Source organism: Orbicella faveolata, unplaced genomic scaffold, assembly GCF_042242905.1.
Source record: "Orbicella faveolata isolate gen_17 unplaced genomic scaffold, um_ofav_v1 contig_3, whole genome shotgun sequence".
NCBI classification, from domain to species: Eukaryota; Metazoa; Cnidaria; class Anthozoa; order Scleractinia; family Merulinidae; genus Orbicella; species Orbicella faveolata.
In genome coordinates this window covers 10883888-10899706 of record NW_028301558.1, presented here as the reverse complement: position 1 = coordinate 10899706, position 15819 = coordinate 10883888, and the positions used below count along the sequence as shown (strand labels likewise).

The window sequence follows — 15819 nt, the reverse complement described above, 5'->3', positions numbered from 1 at the left end:
GCGCGACACGCAATTCTTTATTTGAAAGTGAAGTTTCTCTCAATGACCCAAGCAAATTCTCGCAAGGCCATATATATATATATATATATATATATCTTGCTCGATTACTCTCCCGTTGAAAGCAATACTTTTTATCTTTCTTTGAGACCGTGATTGCCCAAGATGTTGACGTGTTTTACATGTATTAAAAGTAATGTACTAAATTAAACGCACTACTAATTAATTATAACAGAAACAAGAATTTCAAACTTAAAATGTGTATACTTTTAACTGATTTAACTTACCAAACTTTTTTAATCCTTAGGTTCAAACATTGTACCACAAAAAAAAGTCACCTTTTCTGCAGCTGGCCTTCCAAAGAAATTATGTACTGATATAAAACAAAAAAAACATTGAGTAGCGGTGAAAATGCTTTATAATAATAAAGTGATAACCTTTGCGAAATCCATTACTGTACTTCTTATCATGATGCATTCGTCCTTGTTTGTCACCTTACATCAAAATTATCGTCTTCAAATGGACGGAACAACTGCAAATTATAGTTTCATATGGGTTCATATCAACTGACTGTACTTGGCGTGCAATTGAATCTTGTGTCAACATGATAATTGAACGATAATTCTCTCTGCCCAGAGTACAATAAATTTACATACCTATCTTATTCGGCACGAGCGAAAGTTCTCTTCCGCCTACGAAGTTGGAAATCCGGTTTGTCTTGAATGTTGTAAGGGGTGTTAACGGGTTACACAGTGGCAGTGTAAATACTATCCTTCGTTATCCACAAAAAGGAAATTTTCATCATGCAGGTAAATGCACCTTTTGGTACTATTGTCTTAATTTTTTACGCTTATTTTAGTCTATTCTTCCTTAAATCTGCAAGCCATCCAGACTGATGAAATGCATTTCGTCGCTGGGAGGCCGACTTCTTGTTTTACTGTCTCAGACGCCAGCCATGACTTAATATACTGACGGCTTGATAGTATTTTTCGCGATCTATAAAAGACGCTGAAAAAACCATCAGTGAAAGCTCAATTACGTATTTAAAGAATTGCTTTGGTTTCTTCAGAAAAAAAAATATTTCAGGCGGGTGCGACAAACACAGAATGCAGACCTACAGAAATCCCCAGGCTTCATTCCATTTCATATCGTGTCATCATTACTGTTATCGAGAGCTTAACATTGTCAGGCTAACCTAAGCGTTATTTAGGCTACCTGTAGCCTGATACACTTTTTGGTAAGAATCTTTCCTTAAAAGAAAATTGAGGCTGAAATTGGCGAAATCTTAAGAATATTTTTAAAATGCACCCGAAGCTGAGATTTTGCCATGATCACTTTTTTTTTTTTTTTTTTTTTTTTTTTTTTTTTTTGCATTTTGGTGGAAAATAAAAAGTGATAAAATCACATAATGTTGTGAAATGATCTATGTCCATCCATGTCTGCAGATCTGCATTTCTAAAAAAAAATGGACTGGGAACAGGTGTATTTTTTCCCAAGCATATGCTCATTTTAATTTTGATTATTCCATCAGCTGGAGTATGCGAAATTTCTCCTTGAAATTGTTTGTTTCCTTTTAATAACAAGATTTTATAAAAGCAGGACTACTTGAGTAGCTCCATTTTCTCTCGATAGTTCGATCTTATGAGTAAGCTCCGTTGAAACTGATTGGTCAGTTTAGCCGTAATGGTACAAACTGTTACACACATGCCTTTTCAGTTTAATTTCCCAACAGTCATTCCTCAGTTTTAGCAAGTCTCGATCTGTCCATTGTTAGTGGAATAAAATCGATCTTTTTGAAATCCGTCCGTCGGTTTTGTTCATGTCAACTGCGGATTACTTTTATTTCGAATGGCAAAAAAACAACATCCCAAATAAATAAATAAAATGTCATAAATAACCCATACTTTTTTCATTTATTTATTGCTTTTTATTTCATTGTTAAATTTAGGAGCTTTTTGGGAAAAGAAAAGTTTCTCTCCCATGAGCAAATTAAAGCTCTAATACTGTCTTTATAAGAATTTTATACCGGTTATGCGGTTTGTAAACTGGTTACTGTGAGTTTAGATAATTTGCGGCATCGAAATTTGCATACAACATCATGTTAGGTTATTTATCAACACGAATTTTTAAGTGCAATGTTAATTAAAGCGCTTGGGAAACAAACCCCAAAATTTTCAGCCCTTAAATTCAACGAAGACAAAAAAAAAAGTCAATGAAGAAGCGTTGCCAAGATTAATCTTATCTTTTTAAAAGGATGCATTATATTGACAGCAAAAAGCACTCTACCGTAATGTTAGATCCTGGAATACAATCATATAAAAAATAGAATTTATAAATATGGCTGATTACTTGTCAAATCAGTATGGCATGTTTTAAAGTAATTGCACCTTAGTTTTAAAAAACAATACGGCGGCCGTTTCTGTGGTGCAGCGAGTGAAGAAGTGAACATTTCAATAAGGCTCATCTGTCTAAGTTTATCCAAAAAAGTAAAAGAATTTTAAGAAAAACTGCGTGTGGTTTAAATGGATTAATAAATGAACTCGAATGCTTGAACGCTTCAGAGATAAACTTTCGAGGTGATCTCTGAATCAGCTAGATCGATTAAAGTCGATTATGAGGGAATATTTGCCTTGTATTACGGGCAAACATGAACATGGATGTGAAGTGGTATTTGATAATACGGATTTGAAATTGTGTTATTATTCATGAGCAGTATGGCGCATGAGTTAAGGATTGGGCTCCGTTTCTCCGTTTTGGTGTCACATTTGTGCATGTGAATTTATGCCTGCATACATTTACCACGGTCTTTGAAGCTCCGTCCGCCATATTGGATTCTTCAAGAAGGTGCCGTTTTTTTGCAAACGTTGTGCTTTTTCCCCAATTTGATGCGGTGTGAAAGTACCTATCAGTACTTTAGTTCGTTGTTAAGATTCTGAACTGGCATGTGAGCATGCATGAACAGCAAGAAAGTGTTTCTGGAGAGGTGAGCCATTGTTTATGTCGATCGCCTTCTGACAATATGACAAGTCTCAAATTTACTAGGGTTTTGGAGATTCAAGGACAAATTACGAAGAATCATTTACTAAGAACGTGCTCTGTATACTTAATCTTTTGGTCAAAAAATGCTTCCTCTTCGTGTAAATGGACGTGTTCAACAAAACGGGCAGGTAATAGGCCACGTTCGATATATATCAATATTCTAGCATATCTCCGAGGATTTCAGGGCAAAATTTTCAAGTTTTTTTTGTCCCTCGAATCCCAAAAGATAATTGGTTACAAGGAAATAATTTAGAAAGAAAAATACATACTATAACTTGACGTTTCGACGTTATCTTGTCGCCATTTTGAAATGCAGATTAAAGTCGTTCAGTTCAGTTATAGTTATATACTAGCTTAGGTGTTACGAAGGAATCCACCGAAAGTTTAAGTAACAAGTGGACTAAAACTTTTTACCGAGATTATTGGAAACTTCTGTGCAACTCTTTTAAATATCTTCTCGAAAGAAATCATTTCTAACAACACCAAATGTGGAAAAAGAATTTTGAAGTAATATATGAAACACTTGAAAGTACTGGTGAAATGAAACTGATAATGAAATTTTCCCTGTGTTTTAACTGACAATTCCTCTGAACTTTGAAATTTACTTGCTCGAGTTCCCATGAGAAAGTGTTTTTGATGTTATCTCAGAGAACTGTTCATATCTTTAGCTTTCAGAAAATGCAAAAAGGACTGTAATATACTTAAATTGAAGTTATTCTGGTAAAAGGTTTGTGTCCATTAAAAAACTGAAATTGCTCGAGTCAAAAAGAATGTGACGAACAATTTCAGGTAATAAAACACTTTTGTGTGTTAAGTTTTTTTTTCTCTTTATCTTTTTTCCTTTTTCTGCTTCTTGGTTAGTCTAGTGCACCTTGTATTTTGTATCAATTATTGCAACCCGTTACATTTTTAGCAACATGTGTAAGGATATATATATAATAATATTTTAATTCTCGGAAATATGGCATTGTATGATATAACTTACCAGACCATTATCTAGGAAAATACGGCAGTCTGAGCTTTCTTTTAAGATGTAACTACGACACAAAATATATCGACGGTTTGCCATCATTTTATAAAGACATTTTAAAGTTTTTTAATGAATTGAAAACCTTGTATAACTATGACAGAGGACAGGGTATGATCGTATTCAATAACAAAGAAATCCTCGTTGGAGGGAAGCCCATTTTCATCAGTGAATGGCTTAACAACAACATTTTTTTTATACAAGACCTGTTGAACAGCAATGGCCAGTTTATGTCTTATCAAGAATTTAAAAACAAATTCGCTTGCAAAACAAACTTTCTTCAATTTTATCAAGTTGTAAGTGCGATACCGAAGCATCTAGCCACAAAAGCGAAAAACACATTACCACCAGAAAGCGAGCCATACATCGAGAACAACCCCCTTTTCCAACTAGACGACTTGACAGAAATTAACTTAGTCAAAGCCAAAACTAGGGACTTCTATTGTTTAATTAACAAAAAAATTCACACGAGGTGTCAAACTGGCCCAACGAAATGGAATCAATCCATGCAGTTGGATGGGGAGACATGGGGAAAAATATTTTCCTCGCTGAAAAACATTTGTAAGGAAACAAAATTAAAAGAATTTCAATTCAGACTTATTCATAGAATTGTTGGAACAAAAAAGGAACTTTTTAGATACGGAATCAAAACGGATGATGAATGCCTCTATTGCGCTGAACATGATTCAATTGATCACACATTTAATGATTGCGAATTTGTTAAGAGCTTTGTTAAAAACGTCATCGACTGGTTTAATGCTGTCAATAATTCGAATTTTAGTCCAACAATAGAAGAAAAACTATTTGGCATCCTGCCCGGCCCATACGATAAAACAGTATTAAAGAAATTTAATTATACGATCTTGTTTATGAGATTCTACATCTACACTTGTAAGATGCAAAACAAAGCTATTCACCTCTCTACTTTCGTTGATAAAGTGTTAACCAAATACAGAATAGAACATCTTTCTTAGTAATTAGATAGGAAAAAACACCCCTCCTCCAAAGCATTATAAGTGACATGCACTTGTATACACACCTATTTCACTTAAATATTTTAATTGGCACTAGTAACAATGTAAATATTGTACTTGTAAACACACTTATATTATATTATATTTTATTATATTATATTACTTATTTATTATAATTAGCACTTGTAATAATGTAAATACTGCTCTTGTAACAATGTAAATACTGTACTTGTAAACACACCTACATCACTTATATATTATAATTAGCACTTGTAACAATGTCAATACTGTACTTGTAATCACACTTATATTACCTATACACAATAATTAGCACTTGTAACAAAGTAAATACTCTACCTGTAAGCACATGCAGATAACAAATAAAATTTTAAAAAAAAGTGATATAACTTACAAAAAACACCAGGTGCCTACTGAGGAGTACTGTTATTTTATCAAGTTTCAAGTGTACTTTAAAATCAAATTACAAATATAATAAAAATAAGGCAAAGTTGATATTTGTTACAATGGCCCAGTACTGGAATATATTCCTAACAACCAACATAAACAAGTCTAACACTTGACCAAAAAATGCCTAAATGGGTTTAGTTCAGAATTGCTATGAAAAAAAGATATCTCATCCAATTCGCAATTCTGATCGTTTGCTAATTCTCTATTTATAATTTTTCGACTCGGCTTGCTTTGTCATTCGCCTGACGATATCCATGTAAAGTAAAGATGGCATATTGCGTTACAGCATTTATCTTCTCTTCTGCGTCTTAATTTTCTATATATCAGATCTATGATGCACTTTTTTCAAATTAGCATTTCTCCCATATCATTTCTAGTTGTCAGATGGCAAACGTTTTCAAATTGATTGTCTGACTATGTACGCATTGCGTATCTATTTTATACGACTTGTATTTCTCTTGCGCATGAGTATAGGCTACTTGGAGCCTCTTGTTTCAAAAGGATTCAAAATAACACTGACCTAAGCGACTCTGAACATTTGCATGGTGGACCTGCGGTTAATTAGGAGTTACAAAATAAATAAATAAAAAAAGAAACCTAGTAAACCTAATAATTACAAAAACGTGGAAAATTCTAAAAATATGATTACAAGTTAAATTAGAATTCCTAAAAATATTTATAATTTGATAAATCTTTAGTGTAAATTATCTTAAAGATTTCAGTGGCATAATTCGGCATTGCATTATCTAAGCATTTAATACAACGTATGTAATGGACTTTGCGCGCTGCGGGTTATTTGATATCGTTTCAGCACACAGCAAAAAATACGATGTATTTCGTAAGTCAGGCTATCGATGGCGTCACTTTTTCACCGCAAAAAAAGACGCTCTGGGAAAGTTTTGAATGAGTTGAAATTTGTTGTCCTTCGGGAAAATCTTCCGCAAATAATTATGATTATTCCAAAACTCGATTAAAAACCTTCATTAGAATTTTTACATCAAAAGCAAAACAACACATGTCTTTTTGAAGACACACAGAACACTTAATTGCGTGGGATATCAATCTTAAAATTGCCAGCAAGGAAATTGATATCTACGCGAAGTCGTGAATTACTCTTTTTTCCAGTTCCGCATAATCTTGTCATTATCTAGATCAGTTTAGTTCGTCGATTGATACAAATATAAAAAAGGGTGTCTTCCTACAGTAAAACATGGACTATATATCTCATGCTGGCGCTAACCAGATGGTCTGCGTGTGTGTTTTTTGAGTCGTAAACATTACTGAATTTTCCGCGGTACTTCTTTGTTATACTCCGTGTGTGGTATCAATTTTAAATTACCATGATAATAGACGTAGTATTTACATATCTGATCATGATTTAAATTGCTGAATAGTGATAATTCACTACTCGACTGGTTTTATCAACAGGCTGCGGTGAGGTTTTACTCAATTACCGCTCTGTTGAAGACTACTGCGAGCTGACTGAACTTCAAATATACCAACTTGACTAAACCAGGAGGTAGGATGATACTTCGTTTACAAGCCAAAAACACATTTTATCAGAAAGTTTCTAATGGTTTTTGTGGGAAACACAAGTACAAGAAATGATTGCCCCTTTGGCGATCTTTGACGTTCTGCTCCAATTCTTGAGCGACTAGCTACAGTGTTTACTATTAGTAATTATATAGAAAACATGTACCGTGTTTCTATCGAGTTTTAGAAACACGAGTCGAAATTCGGGAGAACGAGAACACGAGACGACAGGCGAGTGTTTTCATAGCTTTTTCCACCACGTCCGATGACGAAAACGGAGTTAAAGGTAGTTAAAAGTCTTAGTTTGCATGTAAAAATATTTTAAACTCTTGTTTTAAACCAGAGACTTGGAAGTATGTAAAGAGCTGAGATAAACATCACATTAGAAAACCCTCTTGTCAAAATTTGTCTCTTTTGGTGAGAAAAGAGAACTCAGAAGCTTTGTCTATACATCTGATCATAACACATCTTAAAATATCGCAATATTTCCAAAATAATTTTTCTCGTTTCCCGACCAAGTTTGGCCTTTTTTTCATGAATGTGATGAGCCGTAAGTTATGTACGTCAGTCGAAAGATAACTCACAGCTTACCAGCTTGAACTTCATTTGCCAATCGGCAAAACATCGAGACATTTTCATTTTCGATTTTAAGTGACATTCTGTCCTTGTGAACATGCAACATCATGAGGTGGTTCAGTCTAGAGTCTCCCGTTGTTGAGCGCAAATACGTCTTCACCCGCTTTAAAGCTGAAAACGATCTTTCCCTAACGGCATTGGTTGCTAGCATGACGAGTAACAGCTTTCCCAGGGTAGAAATTTCCAGGTTGTTCTTTCATTCGGATTGTTTCTTCGACTACACCAGGCTCTGTGTCACTAGTGCATGCTTTTACCCAAGATAAAAGTGTTCTCTGCTTATTTTTGACTTGTTTGGATTTCTTTTTCGGCGGCTCTTGCGAAGACATTGTGAGACTTTCAATATAAAAGCGCAAAAAACCTAAGTTTCACTCTAGTACAGTAGTATATTTTACACTGGCGGACCTCTTAGGAAACCAATAAAGTTCAAGAGGTCAAGTTCAGGGACTGTCATTGGTGCATTTCGATCCATTTTGCTTCTATCTATTTTGATGAAAAATAAGCAGATATTTTAAAACTGTTGGTTTTTTTTGGCGGAGCAAAACTACGATTTTGTTCCTTTACGCAATTCCAAATTGCACAGAAGAACAACCGTTTATAATCTTACTATGATCGACAATACTTTGAAACTGTAGCTTCCATTGACAACTATCCATTTTAGTGGCAAATTTCCACTTTTGTAGCAGAATTTAAGTTAAGTCTGGAAATTTCTGGGGGGGCTTGAGGCCCCCCTGCCCCTCCCCCTGCTACGGGCCTGCAGATTATTCAACGATCTTGGACATTCCGCTCAATTTCGGGGGAGTGTCAAAAAGTTTAAATTTTAATATCGCCAACAAGCTCCACTAGTATTAATGAGTCCTGTAGTCTTTCCTTAAAAACGGTCTGTTCCAAAATCATCCTCTCAGTAACATCGTGTTTTCAACATTCATTTCCGGACATACGCCCGAAGTAACAAACACATCAAAACTTTCCTAGTCAAACTCAGAATCAATACTTAAGTTGAAAGATCCCTTACTCGATGTTTTTGGTTTATTCTCCCTTTAAGACTCTTTTAAAAATCTAAATATTCAAGCTATGCTAGTGTTAATGAGTCCTCTAGTTATTTATTAAAACAACGGTCTGTTCGAAAACCATTCTGCCAGTAACATGGTGTTTTCAACAATCATTCCAAGACATGTGCGACAAATACATCAAAAATACTTGGCTAGTCAAAATCAAAATTAATGGTTTCATGAAAATATCCATCACTCATCGCTTTTGGTTTCTTCTGCCTCTTGAAGGGTCTTTAAAACAAGCTAAATATACACGCCTTGCAGACAGCCATAGCTTACAAGACGAAGCTGGAGTCTAACATTAAAAGTAATTTCCATTATGATATTTTACAGCTTCATATTATTGCCTTAGGCGAAAATGAAATGATAACATCTGGAAATGTCAACAGTCGAAAAACTTGTCTGCAGTCTTCCAAATGATGAAGGAAAAGCGAAAAAAGGAGTAAAACGCCATTTCTTGCTAAAACCTAAAAGCCGTGTGAAAAAGGTGCGGTATTTACACAGAACTTGAATCTGACGGTGGAAAAGATAAATGGATCCATCTTACACCGTCAAGGCCGCAACAAGGGTAACACTTGTTGGCACCGTCGATGTGTAATTTCGGTGGACTCGTAACAAATCGAAGCATTAATTTGGACCATCAGAAACTAATAATACAGAAACTAATAATATAGCTAATATAACTAATAAACTTGTTTTACTCTTTGATTATTTATGAATGTCGGTTTTGTTACGTCAATCGTCTACTTCGTGTACGCACAGATGTATAACAATAATAAAACCACTTATAATGAGTGCGGACCCGCACAGTGCCCTTCAATTGAAGAGTTCTTTGGCCTCTTAACAATATACAATCAAGTGTAAATTGAAAACTGAAGAAAAGAAAAGGGTGAAGTGATCCAAAACACCTTTGACGTGGATTATACTCAAGACACTACAGATTTAACAGAGCTGCTAACGCGCGGCCAACATTAATTCTTGTTTTTATATTTCACTCGTTCTTATTTCTTGCTCAGGCGAAAATGAAATGAAACTAAATGAAAATGTCAACAGTAGAAAAACACGTCTCCAAGCTTCCAACTGATAAAGTTCTCAGTTTTACTGTTGCTTAAATTGAAAACTAAAGAAATAATACATGGCACGCCAACGTTACTTTGGCATTGGGATAATAATGATAATTATGATATACATGCCCTGAGGAAGGTTTCGACAAACAATAGGGGGAAAAATGGCAGAAACTCAGCGCTTCTCTGGACGAGAAAATGATGATCAAAAGGCATGGATAAAGTACGGCCATTTGTCTGTTTCCTGGTACCGGATGTCGTTATGAATCCTAAACAACAACTGGATGAGGCTGAAATTGATGTAGAGAATTATTAGTTTATCGAGGACCGAGGTGTGCATAAATTTTCATAAATATGACGTCCGCCTGTCTCAAGGGGACGCCGCCTAAAACAGGTGCTTCTTGGGATGAGATAAAAACAGTAGCTCAAGGAGACCTGAGGAGGCTGGGGCAGTTTTCCCGCTGTTTTCTTCGCGTGACAATGCATTTCTAACTCATCAAGCTGCAGCGTATAGACATAGATTTCTGTGACTCTTTGCTAGCATTGTGGATAGGACATACGACTTGGTAAGTAGCGGCGAATTTGTTTTTGAATACATTTGAGCTCGATATTTTACGCAAAGAAAATTTTCTTACAATAACATTTTAACAAATCGTCTTAATACTTTCTGTTATAGACCTTAGCACTTTGCTTTTATCATCTCGTTTTCATGACAGCAAAATATATCGTTTTTAGTGACTAGTCAACGCAGTTTAGTACTTATCATTATTTCTTAATATTTTGTTATCATTTGACTACCTGCCTCGCAATCTAGATCTTCTCCTGGAAACGTTCCTTGCACACATAACGTGTCTTTATGCCTCGCTTATATTCCTGATCTTTTCATAATCATGGAACACAGTTACAAGTTTTTCAAAGAACTTCCGATAGAGAAGCTAAAGCCGCCGAAAAAGCTTAATGCCAATTAAAGGAAAAACTAAACTCTTTATGTTGAAATATGAATTTTCTAATACAGTTCTTTGCCTGGCACGATCGAGTGACTATATAGTGCTATATCGTATTGGATCATTCTCTTTCAATAATGTAACGACAAGTTCCGGCTTTTCGAACAAGCCTCAAGACCCAGCGTATTTCAAACGAAAGAGTTAAATCCCTGTTAAGAGGGTGTCTCTGTAAGAATCGACCACTGATTTTACTTCGAAGATTCGATTTTTCTCATTAGCTGGGATTTCGAAGCCCTAACCTAGTCAATCACTAAAATGAGTTTTGTTTCATTAAAAATTCCAATTGAAGTTTTCTAGCCGAGGATTGATTGAAGTTCGGTCCGCTCGACACAAGTTTCATGCCCGCCGAAACTGGAAAAATAGCACATATTGCCGGCGCTCTAAAAAAAATAATATTCGCTCAAAAGTCCCAATTCTTTTTTTCAACTATAGATATATCATAGCAGTTTGTTTAGCCATGTTGCAATTATAATTCAATGTTGTTCCTTCAACGGTTAAAAGAAGATTTTCTACCCGTTAAATCGAGTTTTGAACCAAACGCGAAAATAGCTCTACTTTGAAGGCACGTTTTAAAACTGAGGCACCTGTTTGAAACTACTGAACTACATGAATAGAAAGTATAAATGTCCCTTAATTTAAAACAATAATAAAATTTGGCGGGCATGAAACTTGTGTCGAGCGGACCGAACTTCAATCAATCCTCGGCTAGAAAACTTCAATTGGAATTTTTAATGAAACAAAACTCATTTTAGTGATTGACTAGGTAAGGGCTTCGAAATCCCAGCTAATGAGAAAAATCGAATTTTCGAAGTAAAATCAGTGGTCGGTTCTTACAGAGACAGCCTCTTAAATCCCTGGAGTTTAATAACCTATGTTGACAGCTACTCGGATTGACATAACATTTTAACACACGTGGAGGAAAAATTTATATAAAGATTGTATCCCCGAAGAAAACGGCTAATTATGTAGTGACGTTTTTCAGTTTAGGACATATTTGGAAAGATTATATCGATATTATAGCCTTAGAGCAAGTCTTTTTGAAGTAACCATTGGCCTATAAATTGTAACATTGGAAAAATGTAATAAACTGAAAACAACCAAAGTAATCGTCTGAGAGTTTTACCCGAACATTTAGTAGAAGCATTTCTAAAAAAGAAGACTGAGTGTCGTTGATATCACATCGTTTTTGAAATTTTAGCTGCTTTATTTATTTTTAGCTTTGGTAATGAAATAACAGCCTACTCCTCTTTCGGCTATTTAGGTCATTTTACGAACATAGACGCCCTTCCTGCGGAAATACATTTCTGTAAACTTAAGCCGTTAACAGTCCTGACATTGCCTCCTTCAGTTGACACTACGTTTTAGTGTGACACGGCGTAGATAGTGTAGCCAGCATTAGTTTTTATTTCAGCAGACAATTAATCGAAGTCAAACTGGTTTTCTACGTACCTAAACTTGACTCCTCCTTGACTCTGTGCCTTGTGGCTGAAGCTGAGCTAAGACAATTAAGCACGATCAGTTGCAAATTGTTGACACTTATCTCCTGTCGCAGAACGTCACAAATCAAAATTACCTAAGGTATTTCAATCAATTCAGTTGAAATCGATAGTGTCCTCTCAGGAATGCAAGCGAGTTATCACGTATTCTGAGCTGAGAAGGTCAAAGAAACACTCCATATGCATTTCCGTACTTTCTTTGTCCAAACGCTTTAGTCTAGTACTTCTGAGGGTCGGAACATCGTTATACTTAACTCGTCCCAGGGTTAGACAGTCATAGCCCTACGCGGTCTGCCTTTGGACACCTTACTTCTGAGCAGCGCATCCCATTATTTTCTTCCTGACTACTTTTGTTCTGCTGTATATATTACGAACAGATCAAGGAGGGAGAAAGTAACTCGATCCTACCACTGACTTCACTTCTAAGGTAGCCTTAAATGCATTTTTATTTCCACTGAAACACAATTATAGTCTGGTGTAAACACCTTTATGAGTGGATGAATGAATATCATACGGCATCAGACTGAATAAGTAGTAAATATCTTTTGGGTAACTGCAGCCCGGCCAATTTATGAAAAAAATAATAAAAACAGCGCGCGGAAACTGAATTTTTTTTAATCTTCTTAAGTTCGCATTTTTTTAATGCTCAAGTCATAATACTGATATCACTTTTAGAATTCTTTTCAACCACAATTTTGGCAAATGTCGGCAAAGAAAACATGAAGTGAGATATTCACTTTTGTCCATTGCATGCTATTAATATTTTAGGTTATCAGCAATGCCAACAGCGTAATAAAGCCTTGATATATACTTGGAATATAGGCAGATTGAGTGCCATACTTGATCAACATGTCGCTTTTACTGTTTTTACTCGGGGTAGAAAGAGTTAGCAGTTTTAGACAACCGAAGTTTTCAGTATTGGCTGGGTCTCATAAGCCCCGCAAGGAGTTGAGTTTGATTCTAACAGTATCTTGTTATTTTGGATAACACTCAATCGCCATATCTATCTTTGTTTTTATCAGGATACAGATGTCGAACAGCACAGACAGTCCACTGCCGACTCTTTCACCAGACACTGAATACTCAGTGATACCAAGAACTCCTCTGGTAGTTATTCTGGCGTGTCTTTCGTTTGGCACGGTCGTTGGTAACAGCATAGTATGCTTCGCGATCTATAACCACCCAGCCTTGCGTCACGTGACCTACATGTCAATCTTCAGCCTGGCAATCGCTGACTCTTTGGCAGGCCTGGTCGCCATGCCGAGCTATATCTTTAAAAAGTTCACATGGGAGGAACCAATGCAGACGATCGTGTGCGACATATTTCGCTCTTCCTACTTTCTCACGGGTTACGCTTCTATTCTGAGTTTGTCTGTCATCAGTGTAGAGCGCCTGATAGCCATCAGAAATCCGCTGAACCATGTTACCATTGTCACTCGTCGTCGAGTTGCCCTGGCGCTATTGTTCGCCTGGATGGACGTCCTGATGGTTTCTTCCCTTCCTTTTGTCCCATGGGAATCAAACGAATCTTATCAGGAGTGCAACTACAGCCCGACCCACTGGTGGAGCATCATGGTTATCATATCCAACGTCATAGTTCCATTTCTGGTGATCGTGATCTGCTATACCTACATGTACATCACGGCCCAGTCGCACATCAAGAAGATATCAAGTAATAAGAGAAACATATCGCACAACAGCGAGCATTCCCGCAAAGATTATAAGGAGCGCCGAGCAAATATCACCATCATGGTTGTGATTGGCGTCTTTGTGGCCTGTTGGTTTCCATCTTGCTTTTATTATTTCTTACAAAAAACATGTCCGCAATGATTCTTAGAATCGTTCCGTTCGAAGCAAAGCCTTGTCAATGCTTTGGTAAAGATCCTGACTTTTACATCGTCCTTTGTGAATCCATTAATTTATTGCTGGAGAAGTCGTGAGTTTAGAAGCGTTTTCCTGAAAATTTGCATTCGCAAGAAGCGAAGCTTTTCTGACTCACTCTCCAGTTATTTCAACAGTTACATTTCACGACAGGGCAACGATGATCAAACGAGGTTCCGATGTTCTACGATACAAGAAAAACTGGACAAGATCAAAACTAGCGATAGCAAAGGCAGCCTTGTTGAACTTGTTTAGATGAGGTTAAGTCACTGGTTTTAATTAGGGACTTACTAAAGAGAAGAGTAGAATAGTTCTTTTATTAAATTGAACTGTTATTTTCAGGTTTTTACTACCATTTAAAGGTAATTTTGTATGTGGCCAAAATAACTCAAAATAACGTGATTGAGCTCCTTTAACCTCGGATAAGCAACAAAAAAAAAAGTAAATTCTTACTTTATGTGACTTGAACAAGGCGTATTTTCGGCATCGACACTACTTTGGATCTTCTTTTTATCGTTTCCAGAATGTAAATAAGTTTGGAGATGATTATCAGCGGAGAATAGCTCGGGAGACGCAGGTTTTTTCGGTACTCGGCGTTCACTTTAGGCCCAGAAAATAAATTAGATAGCATTCATCGTTCGTTGCATGCAATAAGGAATACTTTGTCAATTTAATTTCATAGCCGAGTAAGCAAAGCTGAAACTAAAGCCGCTAGAAAACTATTTCTTGTGAGCACGTCAAAAAGATAGTTAGCCAATCAAACCACATTTTTTCTGTATATCTATAAGCCATAAACAAATTTATTTTATTTTTCATTTTAAGCATAATGTATTGTTCAAATAAGTCTCGAGGTTAATATGTAGACACTGATTCTGTTAACAAAAAAATTAAAATATTGTTTTAACGTTGCATTACTGTTGTTGCCTCTCACATGATTTGTGAGTGACCTTCTTTCAGGCAAAATAGAACTGATGATTTATTGAGAAGGCTATTGACTCAGTTCTACCGGCAAAATTCTGCTATTCAGAATCGTAATAAACTCATGTGCCAAGCTTGTCATATATTTAACTTAGTGTTAAAGCATAGATGTTGAATTGGACGGGTGTACAGTGCAACTGGAGTGAGGAAATTGATCTATTCGGTAAAAACAGAACATTACAAATAAACAGAGACTCGAAATTAGTAACTTTTTCGTAGACTTTGTGAAGATTAAAAGTTAAAAGTAGTGATTAAAAACGACCAAATGATTTGTATTGCTGTCTTCATTAGACGAACATAAATAATTGAATAAATCAACCAATAAAGTTAATGACTGCGTCGGTTTAATTTATTAAATGATTTTCATGGTGAGAATCAACTCAAGATTTAGAATCCAAATGAATTACATTTCTTTGACGTTTTCAAGGTGCATACGTTTTCAGTCTAGGTACAGGTGGACAAGGCCCCAATGTTGGAGTGATCACAGACACGAATGAGGACCAAATCATCTTCCTAAATTTCCTGCCTTATTTAGGCAGTGTGTTCAACGTGTCAGCAGTCGTCTCAAAATTTTTGCAAACGTTGCAGATTGCCAGGCTCTGTGTATGAATACTCCTCGCTGCCTTTCTGTCAACGCAGCAACGCATCCTGGCGATGAACAACGTCATCTTTG

The 15819-nt window shown here is 36.0% G+C and overlaps 1 protein-coding gene across 1 annotated transcript; it reads left to right on the top strand.

Annotated features, from left to right (window-relative positions):
• The first annotated feature begins 85 nt into the window (after nt 1-85).
• LOC149106341 (histamine H2 receptor-like) lies at nt 86-15477 on the top strand. The gene is made up of 3 exons (XM_089298103.1): nt 86-806; nt 6934-7024; nt 13310-15477. Exon 3 carries the CDS (start codon nt 13317-13319, stop codon nt 14115-14117), a length of 801 nt encoding a protein of 266 aa, XP_089154229.1. The 5' UTR covers nt 86-806; nt 6934-7024; nt 13310-13316; the 3' UTR covers nt 14118-15477.
• Nucleotides 15478-15819: the final 342 nt, after the last annotated feature.